Source organism: Oryzias latipes, chromosome 14 (assembly GCF_053564925.1).
Source record: "Oryzias latipes strain Hd-rR chromosome 14, Olatipes_Hd-rR_3.1".
In the NCBI taxonomy this organism is placed as follows: Eukaryota; Metazoa; Chordata; class Actinopteri; order Beloniformes; family Adrianichthyidae; genus Oryzias; species Oryzias latipes.
Genome location: NC_136250.1, coordinates 5,523,123 through 5,544,511, shown reverse-complemented (window position 1 = coordinate 5,544,511; position 21,389 = coordinate 5,523,123). Strand labels below are relative to the sequence as shown.

Below are 21,389 nucleotides of genomic sequence, written 5' to 3'. Positions count from 1 at the left end.
ATTGTCCAGCGCACACTGTGTTGCTGCGATCACCTGATAGTCTCATGTTGTTGTGTGAATTTAGTCCACCGCTATTCTTAGTCCTTGCTTTGGCTGGTAGAGGTGGAGAGAGGAGAGGCAAGAGGGATAGAGAGGGAGAGGGCTGAGGAAAGACTGGCAAATTCGCCATCATGCTCAGGTAGGAGTCTGTATTATTGTTGCATGCATTCATGGAAGGATATATGGCATGTTGGTTGAAGGAGGTTTTAAAGCCACACTCCATCCTTGGGTTCCTTATTGTGGATTTGCGCAGCCTTTACAGTTCTCTACAAGATGTAGGAGTGATGTTTTTGTCTGCAGTTGCCATCGGATGATCAACATTCATCCTGACAGTTGCAGACATGCGGCTTTTTGGGATTGTAGACAAGCATGTCTTTTGTTTTTGACAAATAGATTTTTGGGTGGAGCCAAGTTCAGTTGTCTGTGGTTTTCAAAGATCCATTCAGATAAGCCCGACAGCTGTCGCTTTATCATTCTCCTCCTGAAATCTGTCACAGCTGCCTGGGCTATTACAAATGTTTAAGATCAGCAGGTCAGTCAGAACAAGAAGTCTTTCTTTAGAAATTGAGCTTCGAAAAATGTTGTCCAAATTTGCCCAAAACCGTTGAGGTCAGACCAGTGCAAGTATGTAACAGTCATGAAGTCATGTGCTACTTTTGTGAATGACTCCCCTCTTTCCTCTATCTGTGCTGTGACTGTCACACACTCACTGATGGATACTTCCTCCCTTGCTCTGTTTCCGCCTCGTCTTTCTTTTAGATGTTTTGTATCTATATAGTACGCCTTTAGGCATAACATTTTGTTCGTAGTGCCACATTATCATTATAGTCAAAGGCTGGTTTAACTAACTGCTGGTTGGTCAGTCACATTAGCTGGATTAAGTTTTTTATTTCATTTTAATTTTTTGCTTACTTTGTCTTTTCTTGCTTTTTTTAAACTATAACTTTTTGTGGCTGAAAAGAGTTTTTTTTTTTTTATTAAAATGCCTAAAGTATAAATGGTTTCCTGATTGGTCTATAATAATTAAATAACTGAAAATAAACAATTTAATGACTCTCTTTTGTGTGTGTGTGTGTGTGGGGGGGGGGGGGGGGGGGCTTTCTGTGTGGTGTTTACATCAAATCAAATCAAATCAAACTTTATTTATAAAGCACTTTTCATATAAAAATATAACACAAAGTGCTTTACATTAAAACAACAAAATATAAAAACAAGCAAGCATTAATAAATAAATAAATAAATAATAGGGCCCCCCTCCCCGTACCTAGCCCCCCACGCCTTTCACACCTCCCACTCTCTAACTGATGGAAAATGACAATGAAAAATAGGCTGTAAAACATATGCTGAGCACAAAAACATGATGCGGGAAACGCTAGTACCGGTAATTGGAACCTCCCCCCCTGTGAACAGCCGCATAGACAACCAAATGCAACATCACAGGCGGGGACCACTCCACCACAGCTAAGCGGTGATGCAGGTCCCATGTTCTCCCCGTGCACATGGGGGTTTTCTCCTGGGGCTCCAGCTTCCCCTCACCATCCAAAAACATGCTTCATATGTTAATTTGTTACTCTAAATTGTTTAAATTGTGAGTGTGCATGGGTGTGTGATTGTGGCCCTGCGACAGATTTCTGACCCGTCTACAGTATACCGTGCCTTGGCCCACGAGTGGCTGGGATAGGCTCCGGCAGCCCAGTGACTCCCGAAAGGGACAAAAACAGGTTTAGAAGATGAATGAATGACTGAAATTTTTTTTTTTCTAAATTAAAATTCTAATGTAGTAGCTACCAATACAGTTTAAACACAGACTTTTAAAAAGTAAGGGTCGTGGGAGGAAGTAGTCAAACCAAGTGTATGCTCAAAAATGAGCAAAATTTCAATCCATGTGCTGTGTAATCTGAGTCCATTATGTAAACCAAGCATGCAGGACGTCACACAGGACACTTGGATTAGGAGAAGGTCCTGTTCTCTCCTCAGACACAAACCAAGAAAAGAAACTAACTTCAGAAGTTGTAAAGTGCTCAAATATCCATTTATAACAGAAACGTGTCGCCGTTATCAACCATTTGAATGGAATCATGTTAAAAAAACAAGGATCATCAAGACCTTTGAACATTCAGGAAATGTTGGCTCATTGAGCTGAAAGAATATAAGAAGACTGGGGAAACATTTGGTGAATGTTTTCTTGTAATATTGACATTATATTAGAGACCATAAAGTTCTGCACCATATCATGAATTAATACATTAGCGGAACAGCTCATGTTAGATATTTTGGGGAGGAATGCAGGGAAGCAGACTGAGATGGTTTGAGAAGAGAAAAGGTGATTATGTTGGGAATAGGATGCAAGTAAAACCCTAATGTATAACTTTTAAATAATTTTGTCAATTTGTCTACAAAATTGACTAAATCAAAAACATTTCTGTATGGCTGCTCTTTAACGTTTAATTTTCATTGAATGACTTTGAAAAGGTCGCCAACAATATTAAGGAGACAAAAGTACATAACATTGTTGAATTTGAACCTTTGCACTTCAAAACCTGGCTGGAAGGCTTTTTTGTAATTTATAATCCTTAATGTCACTTATGGTGTAAATGTTCTGCATGTCTGTAATGACAAAACTGCTGCTTAAAACAATCCAAAAATTACCCAATTACATCAGGGTCATTTGTAACCCATACTTGACTTTGAACCATTGGAACAGTTTGGAGCATTCTTCTTAAAAGTTGTGTACGTTCTTTCTATTAAAACTATTACATTATTTTTTGTTGTTGTTGAAAAAATACATTGTTCTGCAGGTACACTATTTATACCCAACACTTGGATTAGGACGCTAAAAGACGATATATTTCTTGCACCGCCAATTGGCATAAAGACTTGTTTGGCAATTAAGCGCTAAAACATGCTATAAAAAGAAAGAACAACTTGACAGCTATCTATCTATATATCAGTTCCCTTGAGAGGATCACAAAAGTGGGTCATACTGCACCAGTGTTTGAAAGATGGCTCACATGCATGAGACTGGTACACATGGCTCGTCTCTCACACACATGACCCTGCAGGTATTCCCTGGCCTGCCAAGGATCTCCATCCAGCCTATGTGTGGCGTTTGACTGGAAAGCCAAGTGGGCTTAACTGTTCCTTTTCTACCCTTACCCAACTACCTGTTTACAATTGATGCTTATGTTTAGGGACGCTCTCTGCCCCCCCATATAAGCCTATATTTAGGTTCAGCTGTGTGTCCATCTCCCTGTCAGATCCAGAGTAATCCTTAACCATCAATCATTTGGTTCAATCTCCTGTCGTCACTGTAGTCTGTATCGCAGGAGGCAAAGGTGGCTGACGGAGTTCAATGAAGGGCCACCGGAGTTCACAGCGAGGTGTAAATGCATAACAATATTTACATAAATAACTGACTTGTCTATCACAGCTGAACAGAACGGAATAAGTTGGTGTGCAGTGAGGCGTTACCAAAACTGCATTTGATACGGTTGCTATTTACTAGCTCAGTTAACAACAGTCAACTTTTTGCTGCTTAGCACGTGTTGCTCTGGATAAATTGATTGGGGACTAAATACACGTGTTAAGGAAGCTTGAACTCATGGGGGAAAACTGCAGACTTTAAGTTTCTATGCTGAACATGTTTGTTAAAGTTCTGAACAGTTTGCGAGTGGACGACGTTGTGGCTGATAGGCGGGCAGGACGTTTAATGGCTCTCTCTGTGGCTCCCTGCTGCTTGGGGTATGAGATTGATGAATGGCAGCTGTGGCATGGACTCTGCTGCTTCTGCCACGCCAAGTGACAGCTGTAAAGTGTTTATTACATGCTTACAGGTACATCATTTTTACATGTCCCCTCAAGCTTAGCATTTTAAAATTTATTTCTATCCACACAGATCATGCCATGCCAATAAAGTGTTCAGTAATGGAAAGATATTTGGAGGAAAACCAGTTTTTACAGATATTAGAACTTCAATTTTTTTTGCACCATAATACAAGGATACAAGGTATTTAAACAAAAAACTTTCAGTTACTTAGTAGTAGTAAGTTTGTTTTCTAAGTAATCAAAACTGTATCCTATAAAATCTGTTTGCAAATGTTTCCTTAAAAAGTGTTAAAATAGGTTTTAGTGATTTGCAGTTGTATAAAACGAACCAAAAATCGGTGTGCTGAATGACCTTTGACCTGCTCTGCATAGTTTTATTGCATTGTTGCTTATTTCTAATTGTTTTTTCTTTCTTTTTTCCCCCCCTCCTCACCTTCCATCCGCATGTCGTGTTCCTTCCATTTAGCTGGCCGCTGCCCCAGCTGGAGCCCAGTCACATCAGGCTGATCGTGTACCAGGACTGTGAGAGGCGCGGCAGAAATGTCCTCTTCGACTCCAATGCCAGGAAAAAGGGCACAGAGGAAACCCCTGTTAATGTGAGTTACAAGTTCAGTGTTTGCTCTCCTTTTTTGAATACCATTTACTATTAGTAATACCTATAAAGATACTTTGTCCTTTTTTAAACCCAAGTAATGCTTTTGCAGACACACTTTGCTGCACACCACGTGTAAAAGCAGAACATTGTCATAGTGAAAAGTTGCAGCAGACTTTACTGCCTCATTAGAAAAAGATCAAAGCACAACATGCATATGCCGGTTCTGCAAAGTAGATATGCACACGCAGATTCACTTTGTCTTTAAGGTGGAGTTCAGATTCTCCATTAAACTTAAAAAAGAGCTTTAATCTTTAGTTTATCTTGCATACATCTCAAATAGGCTAAATAACTTAAAATATTTTATGTCTTCATCAAGCTTGGCATCAAGCTAATTCAAACATTTATTAAGCAAATATGTGCAATTTGTCAAATGTGTTGCAACGTTGAGTGAAAGCAGAATCCTTTCAAAAAAGGATATGTTGAACAGAAATATGTCACCACTGCTCATCTGCAATCTAGATTTTTATAACAAAGTCACAGCCTCATGGCCTTTTTATGGTCACTAAACCTAATATTTTCATAAAGCTCCTGTGTGATGATGTCTGATCCTGACTAGTTTGCTCTAGAAACGCGTATCTCCAACAATAGTAGTCTCAGCTGACAGCAGCATTCCTTCATCCTCACATGACGGGCGTGTTACTCTGCCTTCTTTTGTCTTCCTCTCTTGTTAATCTTTATCTATCGTCAGTCTAGACTCAATCTTGCCATCCTGTTTCACCCTGATGTTAAATTAAGACCCCCCCCCTGGCTTTCTAAACTTTTACTTGAAAGCTCTGATGTTCCTGATTTATTTATTTTGTGGTTTGACACCTGATCTATTAATTGGCATCTTTTTGTACTGAGCTTTTAAAACGAAAAACATGCAGTTGAAATCTTGGTGAAAAGGTTCAATGCAGTATGTGGGCTTGAGCTGGTGCCAGTATTTTGGTGCATTCTGCAGAGTTGAGGCTTTTGCAGATGCTGCCTTCCATCACATGATGGCTGCTTTTTGTCAGCGCATTGGAATTTGGTTCAGATGGATAAACAAGTTAAACTGTTGTTTGAAGGAGAACGCGGAACAAGCAAAACAAAGGAACAAGTTGAGCGTATGCTTATAGGCAAACCAAAAGTCTTGAATGAAATGTAGACAAATAAGAAAATGTGGCATAAACAGGTTCAGAGTAAGGAAACGGATGTTGCTCAGCAGCAGAGAGAGCTGCAGGAATACCAGAGGGATGTAGTTTTACTGTTGGAGGGAGAGAGTAATTGCAGTGCTGCTCAGTCACGAGTGTGAAACGAGTCATATGACTTGCAGTCACATGCTGCTGGACTCTGTGTGCAGACCTCACACCGCACTGCAGCATTCACACACACCCATGAACACACAAAGATACTCTCACTGGAGTGGAGTGGCTTTCCTGCTGCTCGTGTGTCTGTTTTCTCTAAGATAACCAAACGCTCGTGGAACATTTAAATGCTTCCTGTTCAGTAAAATGCATCAGTCAGCCTCCTCTTTTTCTGAAGCCGCTTCTCTGGCTTTTGATCGTCTGCAACAGTAGTTTCCAGTGAGCCATTAGAGCTGAGCCTAAATGCACACACTGCTACACTCACACACGCCCTATCCTCCCTTTCCCACACTCCCAGATGCTTTCCGTTTTGAATAGACTGCCAAGTCAAGAAGGCACATGACTCAGACCGATTGAGCTCATGTAGCTGTTACATTCCAAGTGATTCGTGTTAGGACTTTAGAGCTGTTTTACTCACTCACTGACTTCACATCAGTGTTACTAAAGCAGTGACAGCTACCCATCAACTTTTTGATGACAAACTTTTCCCTAGCATGAAAATCCACCTTGTTTTTCCTCAAATCTAATCTTATTGTTTAATATTAGCTCCTGCATATTCAATCTGTGATTGCTGGTCAAAATAAGTAGCGTTAACATATTGTAAAAGGTACATTAATGATCAAAGTTGCCATGGTGGATAGTTTTTTCACATTTAAAACAAACTAGATTTAATCGAGGGAACAAAGTATAATCTAATTAATAGAACCACCCAGACTGGAGTTGTTTTTTTTATTCTTTATCGCAGAGCATTGATGGCCAAGTAAAGATGTTTGGAAAATGCTGCCAGCTCCGTCCTGCCAGAGGGAGCTGCAGTTCCTTGGACAGCTCCTCCTCCTCCTGCACCTCTGAAAATAAGGAAACCAAGGAGCATGGCCTCCGCTTTCAGGTAACGCTTGAAGTTTTAGATCTACTATACACTGACTGCTTGCACACATTAACAATGTTTAGACTTTAATATGAACATGTGTTTCTTCAAATTGGACTCCTTTCAGAAATAATTGTAATCAAATGTTGTTGTCCCCCCCCCAAGGCTTCTAGATGTGCATCTGATGTGGTGATGCTGGGGGAGATGATGTTTGGATCTGTGGCTATGAGCTACAAAGGCTCCACACTCAAAATCCACCAGATCAGGTTAGAGAAATGCAGGTCCAGTTTTTTTTTTTTTTTACTACGATTATGCAGATTTAATCTAAAATCAAAAACCTTTATCCTTTGGTCAGGGTGAATACTCAATTTTCATTGGCTGCTGGGTGTTCTTGTCTCTCTTTCTCTGTGGCTGCATCCCAGTCATCAAAATTATCAAATTCACCGAACGAGTTAAAAGAAACAACAAAATCACTCATGTCTTTTTGCTGTGTCATTGTAAACTGTGAAATAACGTATCTCAACGTATGTTTTAAGTTTTATGCCAGCGCAGTGATATGTAACCAGAACTTATTTTTTAGGCGTGCTGTGGTATATGTAAGGGTTAAACGCCAACGAAGTATGCATTATCACTTTTTAACGCAAGCCTGAACCGTCCGACACGAAGCGGAGTGATAATGCATACTTCGAAGGCCATTAACCCGCTTTTATACCATGGTCCGGGTGAATACTCGATTTTGATTGGCTGCTGGGTGTACATTAAAAAGTGATAAACCACAGTGATAACCGCACGGTGAAAAAAGGAGTTCCGGTCACCTAGCTTAAATGTTTTGTATCACTGCGCCGCTTCTTTAAAACAAACTTTTGCTTCATCCTTTGGACAAAAACAAGCGGTAAGAGGTGAACTTTCTCTCTGAATTGATGCTTTATTCCACCCGTCGGAACGATCAGCATATATATGTCGCTTTATATCGCCGGATCTGGACTGCAGCAGCGGTGGTGCGGTGCGACGCGGAGTATATGTTACACGTAAAAAATACTCTGCTTTTTGTGAGAAATTGGAATTGAAAAAAAAAAAAATTTAAGGACTAAAAACTGGTTACTATTTTTTTCTTTTGTAAGTGACCATAGTATAAGCGCGTTAATGGCCTTCGAAGTGTGCATTATCACTTTTTAACGCACTTCACATCGGACGGTTCAGGCTTCTGCTGCGTGCGTTAAAAAGTGGTAATGCATGCTTTGTCGGCCATCGACCCTTACTTGTTTTCTAGGACATAGTTTCTGCAGAGCGGCAGTAGTTCATCAGAAATTCACCTCTGAGTTTTGGGTGGGACTATTTGGAGTAACCCCCTTCCATCGCTGTTGCTGAGAGCTCTCTGCTTACATGCTCTCCCGCTAGCTTACAGCCCCTCACAATCCCAAGCTAACATTACCGGTGCAACATTGGCGCTCATATCCACTCAAACAGTTTTTAGCCAGATGTCAGCTTGGACGATGACGATGAAGACGTACACGGATCTATTTGTCTACAAGTGGATGCATCAGAATGGAGCAGAGCAGGGAGCTTGTGGCCTGCTGATTTGTAGCTTCTACATCACATCTACGATCTTTTTTTAAACAGCAATTTTGTCCTCTCCTGATTCATAATGATTTTAATACAAAAAATAGCTCAGAAATGCAATTTTAAGCAGAATTTTCTTAATACAAGTCCTCAATCATCAGAAATATATCACAAGAACATGTTAAAAAAAAAAACAACACAATTTTAATCAAATCATTTAAAAAATTCAAACTGGTTTGAAATATCAAAGACTTAAGCAAGCTGCATAAACTCTTAATAGTGATGATCTTTGTCCCTTTCTTATCTTCATGACAGATCGCCGCCTCAGCTGATGCTGAGCAAGGTTTTTACAGCCAAAACAGGGAGCAGCGTGTACGGCAGCCTAAACACGTAAGAATGTGCTCAAACACACGCACACGTGGCAAGAAGTCCTACATAAACCTCCTCATTTTCATTGAAGGCCATCCGTCTGATCCCTCAACAGGTTACAGGACAGCCTTGAGTTCATTGGGCCAGAGACCAACACCCTAAAGCCAGAGCAAAACACGGGGCCCAACAATCTTCTCGGGACCATGGGTAACCAATGCAACACCCACCACCACTACAACCACATCTGCCTTCATCCTCATGAAAAATTAACGTATGAAGGATGGGTGAATGGTGTTTTTTTTCCTCCATTATTGAGTAGTTGGAATACTCAACCATGACGATGATGGCTGTAGTTGAAGACCAGCTGCGAATAGCATTTTTGTCTTTTCTCATTTTACTTTATTTTATTATTCTTGTCTTTTGTATTCCATGTTATTTCTCACTTCAAACCTTTTAGCATTCTTGTTTTCCCTTTTTTTGTTGTCCATCTAAACGTCCACCAACTAGTAACTTTTTTGAAAAGATCTTAAAGGCTAATGATCTTTAGGACCATAAATATTCTCCTGTAAAAACAATGGTGGTGTTTTTGCCACCTCCTTAAATTTGATAACACTCTTTAAAAAAAAAAAGAAGAAAAAAAAAAAGAAAGTAGGCTTACCAAGTTTACACAGGTAGCCATCCTGCTTGTCTTAAAAAAGAAATGGTGATTCGAAAAACATTAAACTAACATTTTTTATCATGTACTTTAATACATGTTCTCTCTTTCCAGACTAAAAGTCGCCTTTAACAGGAGGGTTGAACAGAAAGTTTCAGCCTTTTTTTTTCCTTTCTGACTGACTCACTAATCATTGTTCATTGGTTTTGTCACGTTCCCCCCTCTTTCTGTACTCTCCCTTCCATGTTTTTTTGTTGCGCAGGATTTTCTCAGCTCTGCAGCCCTCGAAGGGCCTTCTCTGAACAAGGCCCGCTGCGCCTCATCAAGAGCGCCTCTTTCTTTTCAGGTTGGCGCTTCAAACTGGCTGTGACCGCTGTACGCCAGTTGCATGTGTCTGTAGAGGCTATAGCTGGATTAATGGTGGTTGCTGTGGATATGGCTTGATCGGGTGCATGCTTTTGTTTAATCTCGCCTTTAGAACTAGTAGTACTGGCATGAAGTAGATGGGTGTGTATGTGAATACCCTGGGTGATAAGTCCACCGCTTTGGTCCGCCAAAAGTTTATCTGGACAGCTTCATGTTTGGCATTGAAGAGGTTGAAGGGAAACATTTAACTTTCCTTTGTGAAAACTCAGAATGACGGCAACAATAAAAAAGCTGTCTGTCAATTTTTAAATACATCGGTTTATCTGACCAAGGTGTATGACTGCACACCCACAAAGAGCATGTTTTTTCACTGGTGTTGGTTACTGTAGTCATATTTTGGTCAATGTTTTGCATTTTCTTCTTGAGTTATTCCCTGATCAGCACGTCCAATTCTTTTTTCTTCTGTTTAATAGATTTGAAAGTGGTGTTTGGAGGCATTTTGTCTTTTTTTCTTTTTCTCTGTAAACCTTTAAGGGATGGCGCATGTGACCAGAAAACACACACTCGTTGATATTTACTGTCAAGCTACGTACACGCCGGGCTAGTAAATTATGGTGTTCACACTGCACTGACACTACCCGATACTAAAGCATGTACTTGAAGTTGGAAGAGGCTCCAGGCTTTTGGTTTCACAGCTCTATTCTGAGCACAAACCACAGTTATTAACTTTTCCTTCATGAGCAATTTTCCTACGGGTTGGCACTTCCCCTGAAGTAAAAAGGACGCTACCCACATGTCTCTGATTGGTCAAAGTTCAGCTGGTTAACTTTCAATGCCACGTCAGTGGTTGCGCATTTTGTCTATAGGCAAAAAACGCACTTAAAGATCTGCGTACCGACGTGTGAACGTGAGAGTTTTGATCACGGAAACCTGAAACTTTCATTCAGTGGTCACTGGAACGCGTGTATGAACGTAGCATCACAACCAAACTTCTACCAGAACATCATGTGTTCAAGAAGGAGGAAATAACCACTCAGACCACTACATCAAACACTTCCTACCATTTTGAATCCAACTAAACATTAGACTGTTTCTTCCTATGCAAGTGCTGGATGTTCATAAATGTTACCTTGATATCCATAATTTATCAATGCCATATCTTTTCTTTCCCTTTTCTGGTGCTAGGTAGCATCTACTTCCTAAACTAATTCAAACAAGCATCAATTTATTCATTGATTTTAATTTTTAAGTTTAAGCCCCCCCCCCCCCCCCACACACACACACACACACACACACACTACTTATACTGAACATTTGTCAAAATTGTAGAGTTTAAAAGTAAAGCTCACTCATAGGAGCCTTGTTGCTGGACTGTAGAATTGACCCAGTCATTCTGGCTTATTATGGTTTGTTTAGGCTCTTATTTATGCTCTTGGCTTTTTGACACCTTTTGTAATGGTACTTCAAAATGCAATGGAACTGTTGGTCAAGTTTGCAACATTTGAATATTATACTTGCGTCGTATGAGACCGAAAGGTTTATGGCACACAAGTGGCCCTTTTGATATGATGCATGTGTGTTAGTTATTTTTATGTTTGCTGTGAGTATGAACTTTGTTTTGATCTTAACGTAAAGCGCTCTGTTGAGAGATTTGTCGAAGCAAAAGCCACCGTCTTTATCGAGTTGTAAAGTAACACGCTGTCACAGCTGCAGTGCTTTTTGACTTCAGCTTCCTCTTGTTGGAGTTACAAAAACAAAAGGTGCTCCGCTTCATACCACTGATCAGTAGAATTGCTGTAGCTTGGATAAGGGATGTTATGGATCTTTAACGGAGCTTTGCAGTTCTCTAACTTTCTTAGATAAGAGTGCCTCTCCGCATGTTTTAACATTAAACTTTGTACAAGTTAGTTGCCCTTTCTGTATTTTCCTCACCGCCTGACCCAAATCATATCTTTGTCTCTTCCATTTTTCTCACATTTGTTCATAACAGGCCACAGTCACCCCATGGACATGCCAGGTCGAGGCCCCCACGATGAGAGGGACAGTGGCATCGCCAGGTCAGGTACGTTAATGCGGCTAACAGCCCAAGCCTGGATTGACCTACACTCTGTTCTACATCCCAGTTTTACACTGAACTCTATGGAAGAACTCAATCTTGACACGCAGAAACATCTCAAACTTGGTGGGTTCCTGAAAATATTTACAACCTTGAGATGTCAACAGAAGGACATATTCAGATAGTTCTTGATTACCAGCTACTTCTCGTGTTAATGTGTCTGACCTCATCAGCCTACTCATCAGGGGCAAGCCCTAAACGGTTACAAAATCACTAGTAATTGAATCAGAAGTGCACAAGCTGCAGTCTTAAAGCGGGGAATGAAAGTGACTCAGGGATTTCCTCTCCATGTTGATGGGTGTAGGAGTGTGAAACTGTTTAGAGACATGGAGCCATGAAAAGTTTAAAGGATCTTCCCCCACAAAAGGCAGAGATAAACTTGAAGGAGAAGAGAGGGTGCTTGTATAAACCTCAATGAACTTGGAAACTTTGTCCCATGGAAACTGACCTTTATGCCCCCAGCTCTGCTCCCCCTCCCCAAACGTCACCATGTGTCATTGGCACGACTGGCATTGTGCTTTCTGTTTGAACACAGGTCACATGCGGAGGATTAAATATAGCAGCTCTCAAGCCTCCTACTACTAAATGAACTTTTCATTTAAGCCTCGTCCTTTGATCTCACCGCCTGCCACCCACTGCTCGCATGTTCCTTTTTTTAACCTAGTTTCCTCTTGCCTAGTAAAGTTTCCTGTAATAGATCTTACACTTATATTTATCACCATGTGATGTCATTAAGCTCCACAGACAAAAGATAACACACCTTTTTCACAGTTCATGTGACTGTTGCTCCGTGCCTTCTGGCTGGGTTGTAAATAACCTCGTGATCAGGGGCAATGTACTGCGTGTTGTCTTTATCATGCCAGGCCCTGGTGTAGAGCCAGATTTCCCAACACTTCCAGCATGTGACTGTTAATAGGGTAGATTATACCGGATTTCACATAAAAGCTGTTCAATAGTGAAAGGCTGGATTTGGAGGGGGAGTGTTTGGGTTTGTTTTATCGAGCTGCATTTCTTGTGAAGTGTCGTGTTTCATGAAGTGTGTCTGTCGTATTCTGCTCTGTCTGTGTGTGCATGAAGGATGTGTCATTGAGAGTGCGTAACCCCACGTACTCCCACGCACTCTTTTTTTTTTTTTACCGTTACCCACAACCCCCTAAATCATTTCTTCTGCTTCTCACCTCTGCCGTGTCTCTTGTATCCTTTCAGCCTCACTGAGCAGCCTCTTGATCACTCCTTTCCCGTCCCCCGGCTCCTCCTTAACCAGCAGCTGCGCCTCCAGCTATCAGCGCCGCTGGCTCCGCAGTCAAACTACAAGCCTGGAGAACGGCGTCTTTCCCCGGTGGTGAGGAATTATGGGAACAAACACGTTTTTAAGTCCTTTCACTAAAATAAACAGGATGAAAGTATCAAAAACTTCAAATGCACTGTAAAAATATTCTTAATTGTTTCTAATATGCAACCAATTGTTTAATTATTAAACTCATAAACTTGTTTATAGTTTTAATCATTACTAATATTATTTTGCATTAAGATTTTGGCATAAATGTTTAAGATGGAACATAAATAAATGAAGTTCTTGGATCACACCAGTCACATATTCTCCTTTTATGATGAAATAAAACCCATAGAGATTCATATTACTAACAGCATTTGATCTTTTTTTTTTTCCAACACCTTTCAAGATCCTAAAACTCTGCAAACTGCAAAGAGCTTCTGTTGAAGTCACACTGAGTATTTAAGGCCTTTTTGTGGCTTTTGTAAAGTCGACTGTGCTAAGACCTCCTCACAGTCGGCCAGGCGTTTGGGAACCAGACCAACGCTGATGTTGTATGCAGAGACTTTGTAGAAACACAGTGCTGCAGCAGAAAGGAAGTTCTTGGCCAGTAACTATAAACTCAGCTGTCAACATCTGCATGTGTTAACTGTTAAACCCTGGACAACCCAAGAACAATTTCTTTATAGGCCTTTAAAGTTAATTTCACAATTAGTTTTGTTTGTTATTTCAGTTTGTGCAGCAGTTGACATTGGCCAAAAAGAGGAAAAAAACCCATTTGAATAAAAAAAAGTGGGGGGGAAATAGAAATAAAAGGAAATATAAATACTAGTGAAAAATAAAAAAGCAAGAAAAAAATGAAATACATTTTTTTATTTTATTTACAGAAGCAGCCAAATTTGACCCCGTGGGTTCTCCGGGGTTAAATAAATCTTACTAAAAAAATCAAATTGGCTGTTGGGATTTTTAGCAAACACACGTCATGCTAGGATTTGTTTCTGCCTTAGCCCTTCTTTGGAAACTGAATCCCCGTCCACTGTCATGTGATCAGGTCAGTGGAGGAAAGCTTCAACATGTCTGACGAAAGTGGCGGTCCAAATCTCGGCGTTGCCCGGAAGAAGAAGATCGCCATTGGCGTTATTTTCACGCTGTCTCCCAACTCTGAGGAAAACAGCTACTTTCAGGAGTTCTTCTTCTCCCACTTCCCTCTCTTTGAGAGTCACATGAACAAACTCAAGAGCGCTATTGAGCAGGTCAGTGAATGTAAATGTTCTTCATCTAAACTCTAAAGCGTCACACTGATGGTTTAGTACCCTTGCCTTCCCTTTTACCCAGTACTATTGACTGTTGCTGTACTGTGTGCGGCTCTGGAAGAGTTCCCGTTTAGTGTTATCTTGCTTTCCTGCCCCTCTTCCTCTTCTCCCTCACAAGTGTCTCAGATTGACAGCTTTGGGGTTGTATATCTAGAGTTTCATCTGTGCATTTCCACTTTCAAGGCCATGAAGATGAGTCGGCGGTCAGCTGATGCCAGTCAGAGAGCTCTGGCCCACAGCCGAATGGTGGATGGACTGAACGAGTTCAGGTTAGCAGCTCCCTCAATTCATCATGAATATTCATTTAATTCATGTTGTGATACGTAGGAAAGATTTTCCAAATGCAACCACCCAAAAAACAAGATTCTTTGTCCTTTTCCTTTATATTGTCCATCCTCATATTTACCGAAGCTGGCAAAGAACAGGGGAATAATTAGCAATAAAAAGTGGTTTTCATTTCACATCAGAGGCTAACAAAATGTGCTGGATTTTGCTCGGCTCTCCTTAGTTAAAAAGAAATGTGCTGACAGTGAGAAGAGGTTAGTTCTGTTACTGTCAATCTGTTTCTGGGTAAGAAATCTTTAAAAATAGTTCAGAACGTTTCCACTTGACTTTGACACGACTGTTCTGCTAATGTGATGGAAATGTCTCTTTGGAGACGATGCAGATTTCAAGATTGAGGGGAGCTGAAGAGGAGATTCTGTTTTGGGTTCAAAAACTGTGAGGAATGTAGACTTGATAAATATTTGCATACGTGTCAGAAGTTCTGCCCTAAATCATATGATTACGGCTCTCAGCAAGCCCTCCCATATAAGTGCTGCACATGCCAGCCTCCAACTACTTTCACTTGCTCCTTTCCCACTGGCTGTCAGTTCCCTGTTTGAGGTCTGCGTTGCAGCAGTCATATGCCTGTTGACACCTGGCCTCAATAACCCAAGCTTCCCAAGTAGGAACCCTATCTACTGCAGAGTCTGGTCACAAGAAAGCACCAGAATAGTAAACAGTATGTGGGTGCCAGCAAGACTAACGCTGGTGCCCTGGGCTAAAAACGCTTGAAGAATCTCACCTCTAGACACCTAAATAGAAAGGTAGCCTCCTTTGCCATTAGGGGCTTTGACTTCACGGAACATTAGACGGGGAAACTGGAAGAAATTCTCTTGACTATTTATGATGATGTGGCATTGACGTTGGTAGAGGGTGGGCAGACGCACATGTCTGCAAAGATAAGCTGCACACATTGCAGAAGGACGGGGAACATAAAAGCCACTGCAGCCTGGGCTTGGGTTATGATGGGGTGTTGCAGCACAACTGAGAGTCCTGAGTCGTGGATTGATGCCCCAGGGTTAAAGCCCTGTCCCTTCTGACTACATGTATTTCAAAACCAGACACGCAGTGAACACCTATGAGCGAAGTAACCAGAAACCGTGCAGCTCTGCAGCCATACTTGTTCTTCAGCTGATCTAAAAGCAGAAAACAAGAAATTCTTTGCTGATGGTAACCTGTAGTTGGATTGTAAATCTCAAAACAAAAGCTACACTTCTTAAATATGTGAACGATTTTATATAATGACTTGCAGAACAATGCTTGGTAAACCACAGTGCCACAAATGTTGCCCCTCCATAGCTGCTCGTTTAAAATCGACAGGTCAGGTCACAGATTTACTGCGTGAAGTTCACCTGAACAGCTGCTGCAGGCTCAGACTAGATTTCACTCTTCACTTAATGCTGGCCAAGACTTCCTCACAATGGAAGCTTGTCATGGCACGAATGTGCGACATGGAGCGTGCGCTCAATGTGCCTTAAAAAGCCTCAGACAAGTTGATAATATGGGAATGACTGACGTGGATCCGGGTCATTTGATGCTGGCATCCAAAGTCTGATCTTCTGTACTGACGTAAAGACACTGAGAGACAGACGTGTGTTGGACGTAACGATTATTCATTCTTGTGGGTTCAAGCTGTGGCCACTGTAACTCTGCCCTACACTGATAAATTCATTATATTTCAAACCCAGATCTGACGGTTTTGGTTGTCCAACTCAGGACGACACCAATTCAAACTGTAAAGCTTAAGAAAACTTCACTACAGGTTTTCACAGACGTGTTTTTGTTGAAGGAGAAAAAATGTCCACCTTGAAACTTAGTGGTCAGTTTTCAACAATATCACTGTAACTGATCTTAAATGTCACTCCCCTGACATAACTGGGGAGGGCAGGTTGAAGGTTATGCAATGAAACCACTGAACTAAAAACAGCTTTCAGCATCTTATTTGCTTTGCTTTTTAAAGTCACATGCTATTTTTAAAAAATCAATTTATGCTAAGCCATGAAGTCCAGACATTTCTATTTTGCGTTTAAAAAAACAAACTAAAAACCTGCATCCCAATTAAAGGAGGGGGTCGCTGCCGAGCCAGTTCCTTTGATATCCTATTTAATATCTGTTCTTTTTGTTAAATGACTATTATAAAATCAGTTTTATTTGGTTATATAAAATGTTTTCACACAAATAAATGAAACAAAGGGGACATTTTTATCAACCTAGCAAGGAATTGGAACAGAAAAGCTATTTTTTTGCACAACACATCTAAAGACAAGTAATTTACAGATTTGAAGAATCAATTCAGCATTTTCTAAGGAAACATGAATTCAGGTTTCATTCTTTTTTATTAATACCAGCCCTAATTTTTGAAACTGTGTGGCACAGATGTTTTCCAACAGCCTGCAGCTGCTTTGTATGCATTATTCAGTGGCTCCTTTATAGGTCAGAGATCATGAGGTCAACCTGTTTACAGTCTGACATTTCCTGCACTGTCCAGTTGGACAAAGTCAGTCAGTTTAGCATTATCAGTCCCCATGATCAGGACGTTGGTCTTGTGACAGATCACAGGGCTGTCAGCAGCTGGTCCAGTCCCTTATTTTTGCTGAATTTGCTGAGAAAAGCAAGATTAAAATGATTCCTCAAGCAGCTCCGACTGGATTTGATTAGTTTTAGGTTTTTAAAGTCAGTTACTGGTGTATGTTTTTGAAGGATTTGGAACATTGTTCCGACGCCTTGCGAAAGCTTGGACCTTAGCCGAGACGAACTCCGGGAACACCCCATGCTCCATGGAAACTCCAGGCCCCCTTAACAGATGAGCCGATTCACATAAAGATATGCACATTCCCAGCCGCTGTGTGTGCATGCAGGATTGCGTGGACGTTTGCCTAACTGTCACAAACACCCAGCAGGGCTCTCCCAGAACCCTGGCGGGTGAACTGAGATCTCCTTTGTTTGTCTTCAGAAACAAAAACGCCTCTGTTCTCTTGTTCATTTTTATTTTCTCTCCCCATTCCCACTCCTGCTTTCATTCCTCCCTCGCCATACCTCATCTCCAGGATGACCATCTGTGACCTCTACACAATGCCCCGCGTGGCCGAGCCCGTCTGGTTGACTATGATGTCTGGCGCTTCGGAGAAGAACCAGCTCTGCGGTCAATTCATGAGGGAACTCTCCCTGCTGATGGAGCAGGCCTCCAAGAACCAGTTGAGTTTCTGCCTGTACTCACACCACCTTCCCCTTTAGGTTCTATTTCTGCCACGGAAGTGTCTTTCATGGGAAGAACGGTACCATAGAAACTAACTTTCAAACCATCACAGACGATGTTGGTCCTTCTCTTTAAGCTAATAGGTGGCAACATTTATCAAAGAAACATGTCAGCATTATAAAAAATGTTACTGGGCTAGTCTTAATTCAACATTGTCATCAGCAAAGAAACACAAGCAGACTCACACACTTACTGTTCATTCTCTCCCAACAAAAGCCTTCATTACACTAAACGAGCCTCATTTGCTGCGACTGACTGCATCTCCTGCCTTTCCTTGGTCCGTCTCCAAAGAGCTGTGAATAAGAAGCCTGCCAGTCTCTAACCGCTTATTGTCAAAGTTACAAAGCCAAGTCAAACTAATTGTAAGCGTCTGAATTGGTAGCAGGGCTTTTATTGAACATGCCTTACTTACTTGCTGCAGTTTATTTAGAGTGGAAATCTACTGAAAGTTTTCACTAAGGGTTTTTCAGTCTGTAATATATTTAATGAAGTTTAATGAGTGTATATATACCTATAACCTATATACTTTTAATCAATACTGCACTTCAATATTGATTACACTTCATCCAAGTGCATTTGGGTCGAGACATGTTTCCCTGACCCCAGCGGACTTGATGGCTGTCGAAGCTCTGTCCTGGCACGTGATGAAACAAGACTTTCGTGATCGGTTGAATCATGAGACAGGAAGGGAAGTAGACACTTGTGGTCAGAACTGGGAAGTGAATCATGCCGTTAGTGTGTGAGTTTGTCACAAGTGTGTGTACGTGTGTTGCAAAAGCAGAATGTGTTATGTGGTTTAGGAGAAACTCTCAAGATTTTCTGTGTGGCGACACCATGTTTCATAAGAGGGAACATGAGAACAGTAGTAATTTTAAAAAAAGTGAACTAATAGGAGACGATGTTTGTGTGTGCTGAATTGTGCTCAATGCATCTGATGTCCCCCAGATTCCTCCCTGCATTGTTGACCGCAGTCCTGACCAATCACCTGGCCTGGGTTCCCACGGTTATGCCAAATGGTCAGCCTCCAATCAAGATCTTCCTGGAGAAACACTCATCCCAGAGTGTTGACACGCTGGCAAAAACGCATCCCTACAACCCTCTGTGGGCACAGCTAGGTGAGTCTCACAGCTCGCCAAACTTGTCCTGATCTTCATTTTCCAGGGATTGTTTTAAATGTGTTAAAACATATCCTGCCTGAAGCATAATGATATCTTTAGTGTCCAATAAATATTTTTAATCTTTCAAAAAATATACTTTTTTAGTGTTAGTTTATGTATTTTAATGATTTAATCATCCTGCTGTTAAAGGGCAGTATATAATACTAAAATACGTTTTGAACATTTTTACCTTTTAAATATCTGCAATAATTTTTTTTGTAATTCTAGATGGGGGTCTTTAGATTTTGTCTGGGTATCCCAATCTACAATTCCAAAATCCAGTGCCCTGAAAATTTCCCTTAAATCCCGGCAAAGCTAGTGTGCACCATTGCTCAATAGATTGGTGAATATAGACCACAATGCATTGCGGTTTGACTTTAAAAAAAAGTTTTTAGATTTATTTTTCAAAGTTTTTTTCATCAGAATAGTGATGGTCTTTGTGAATTAGGGGTTGGGGAGTAGAAAGGCTGTTGGGTGTTTTTAAATGGGCTGATGGTGACACCTACTGTTCAAAGTGAGGAACTGCAAAGAGCTGAGTAACTTCACTAAAACATAGACATTTAATTTATCGTTCCTGAAAGAGTGTGAAGTAATACAAAGATAATTTAAGGACATACGTTTACATTTCCTTTTTTTCTAGGGGATCTATATGGAGCAATAGGATCACCAGTAAGGCTGTCCAGGACTGTCGTGGTTGGCCGTAGACAGGAGCTGGTCCAGAGACTCCTTTATGTCCTCACCTACTTTATCCGCTGTTCAGAGCTGCTGGAGACCCACATGCTGGACAGCGCTGAGGATGAAGCCATCGTGATGCCCGGCTCCCTCATCACTACGTCCCTTAGAAAAGGAGAAGTGGAGGAGTCGGACTATGTTCTCGTGACCGTCCATAAGCCCAGGGGAGATTATCTGTCCCAGGGGACCCCCGGCCAGCAGGCCGAAGCCGAAGACGGCAGCTACCGCTCAGACAACAGCCTCCACAGCAGCACTTACACAGACATGGAGCTGGAGCGGAGCTCCTGTGAGCCATCCAAAGAGGAGGATGAGGATGAGAAAGATGAGGAAGAGAGCGGTGAGAGCCAAGGGTCCAGAAGCAGCGTGCTTCACTCTGGGGTTGGTGAGGGCTCAACTCCTGTAATTAGGACTGCAGACGCACCTGAAACTGAGGAGCTGCACAGGGAGATGAGCGACCTCCTTGTCTCAACAGCCAAACTAGAGATCGAGCTACATGTTGGCTCGGCGTGCATGAGGAGGCCGGACTGTGTGCTGGAGACAGAGACCAAGGAAAGCCTCAAATATAATGCACCATCCATACCAACAAGGGTCTCTCCGTCTCTCAGCACACCAGACAACACGGACGCTGGGGCTGAGGCTTGCATAGGTTCCTCAGTGGGGAACCAGCCAAGCAAAGTGGGGATCCCTTTGGAGAAGAAGCCCCCAGATAAGATCCTGGTTGGTGCCAAAGTGATACCAGGTAAAGCAATCTCCGGGCCCAGGGCTTTGACACCTGGAGAAGAGCAAGAGCCTGCTACAAAAGTCACGTTCCTCATTGGAGACTCTCTGTCTCCAGAGTCGGACACGGAGAGTCGGAGAAAAAGGATGGAGGAGGAAATCAAAAAGCACAAGAAGCAGCAACATTACCCTCAGCAGCGAGGAGCACACTCAATGACCAGCAGCATCAGCTCATCGGAGGACCAAACCAAACCGACCAAGGCAATCCCAGCACTGCAGCGGATGTCCAGCACAAAGGCCCAGTGGAGCCTGGACTGCATGCAGAAATTTGACGAGTATTACAGTTTGGATAATCACGAAGGACGTGGGACTTCAGAGCATGTGGAGAAGCAGCAGGAGGCCAGCGCCACAGACGAAGCACATCACCATTTGTCCCACCCCCTGGGGATCCCTCTGCTTCGTGACCTGGATGATCCGAGCTGTCAGGGTGCAGGCGGTAGACAGGGTTTGGTTATGTGTTTAGGTCCAGCTAGTGGTCAGGTCAGATCCAGCAGGAAAGGAGACTCTTCGGTGGACGTCCAGGAGAGGTGCAGGTGTGATTCTGCAAGCTCTTCCGACATTTGCTGCTGCAGGAGCTGTCCTGTTGAGCAGGACAAGGACCTTGTGTTGTCCGTTCCTCTTCCCCGAGAGGGAAGCAACAACAGTAAGGACCAAAAGTGCAAGGCGGTGCCTGTCAATGACTGGGAAATACCTCGAAATGAGAGTTCAGACAGCGCGCTGGGGGACAGCGAGAGCGAGGAGACAGAAGACTGGCAAGAGGAAGTGCTGGTTCCCTTCCCTGG

The 21,389-nt window shown here is 42.0% G+C and overlaps 1 protein-coding gene across 4 annotated transcripts in view; it reads left to right on the top strand.

Moving 5' to 3' along the window:
* The window catches only part of fnip1 (folliculin interacting protein 1), a 33,967-nt gene that overhangs the window by 8,353 nt on the left and 4,225 nt on the right, over positions 1 to 21,389 (top strand). The window contains exons 1-14 of one of the 4 annotated variants that reach the window (XM_020708664.3): positions 40 to 178; positions 4,331 to 4,460; positions 6,590 to 6,730; positions 6,875 to 6,975; positions 8,585 to 8,659; positions 8,754 to 8,845; positions 9,556 to 9,639; positions 11,650 to 11,721; positions 12,982 to 13,117; positions 14,100 to 14,301; positions 14,545 to 14,630; positions 17,733 to 17,879; positions 18,887 to 19,056; positions 19,739 to 21,389. In XM_020708664.3, the coding sequence (XP_020564323.1) occupies positions 171 to 178; positions 4,331 to 4,460; positions 6,590 to 6,730; positions 6,875 to 6,975; positions 8,585 to 8,659; positions 8,754 to 8,845; positions 9,556 to 9,639; positions 11,650 to 11,721; positions 12,982 to 13,117; positions 14,100 to 14,301; positions 14,545 to 14,630; positions 17,733 to 17,879; positions 18,887 to 19,056; positions 19,739 to 21,389 (3,095 nt within the window). In that variant the 5' untranslated portion in view covers positions 40 to 170. Of the gene's footprint in view, positions 1 to 39; positions 179 to 4,330; positions 4,461 to 6,589; positions 6,731 to 6,874; positions 6,976 to 8,584; positions 8,660 to 8,753; positions 8,846 to 9,555; positions 9,640 to 11,649; positions 11,722 to 12,981; positions 13,118 to 14,099; positions 14,302 to 14,544; positions 14,631 to 17,732; positions 17,880 to 18,886; positions 19,057 to 19,738 lie in introns of those variants that run through there. The other 3 variants (XM_004076107.5, XM_078930968.1, XM_011483169.4) reach the window with 3 other exon arrangements.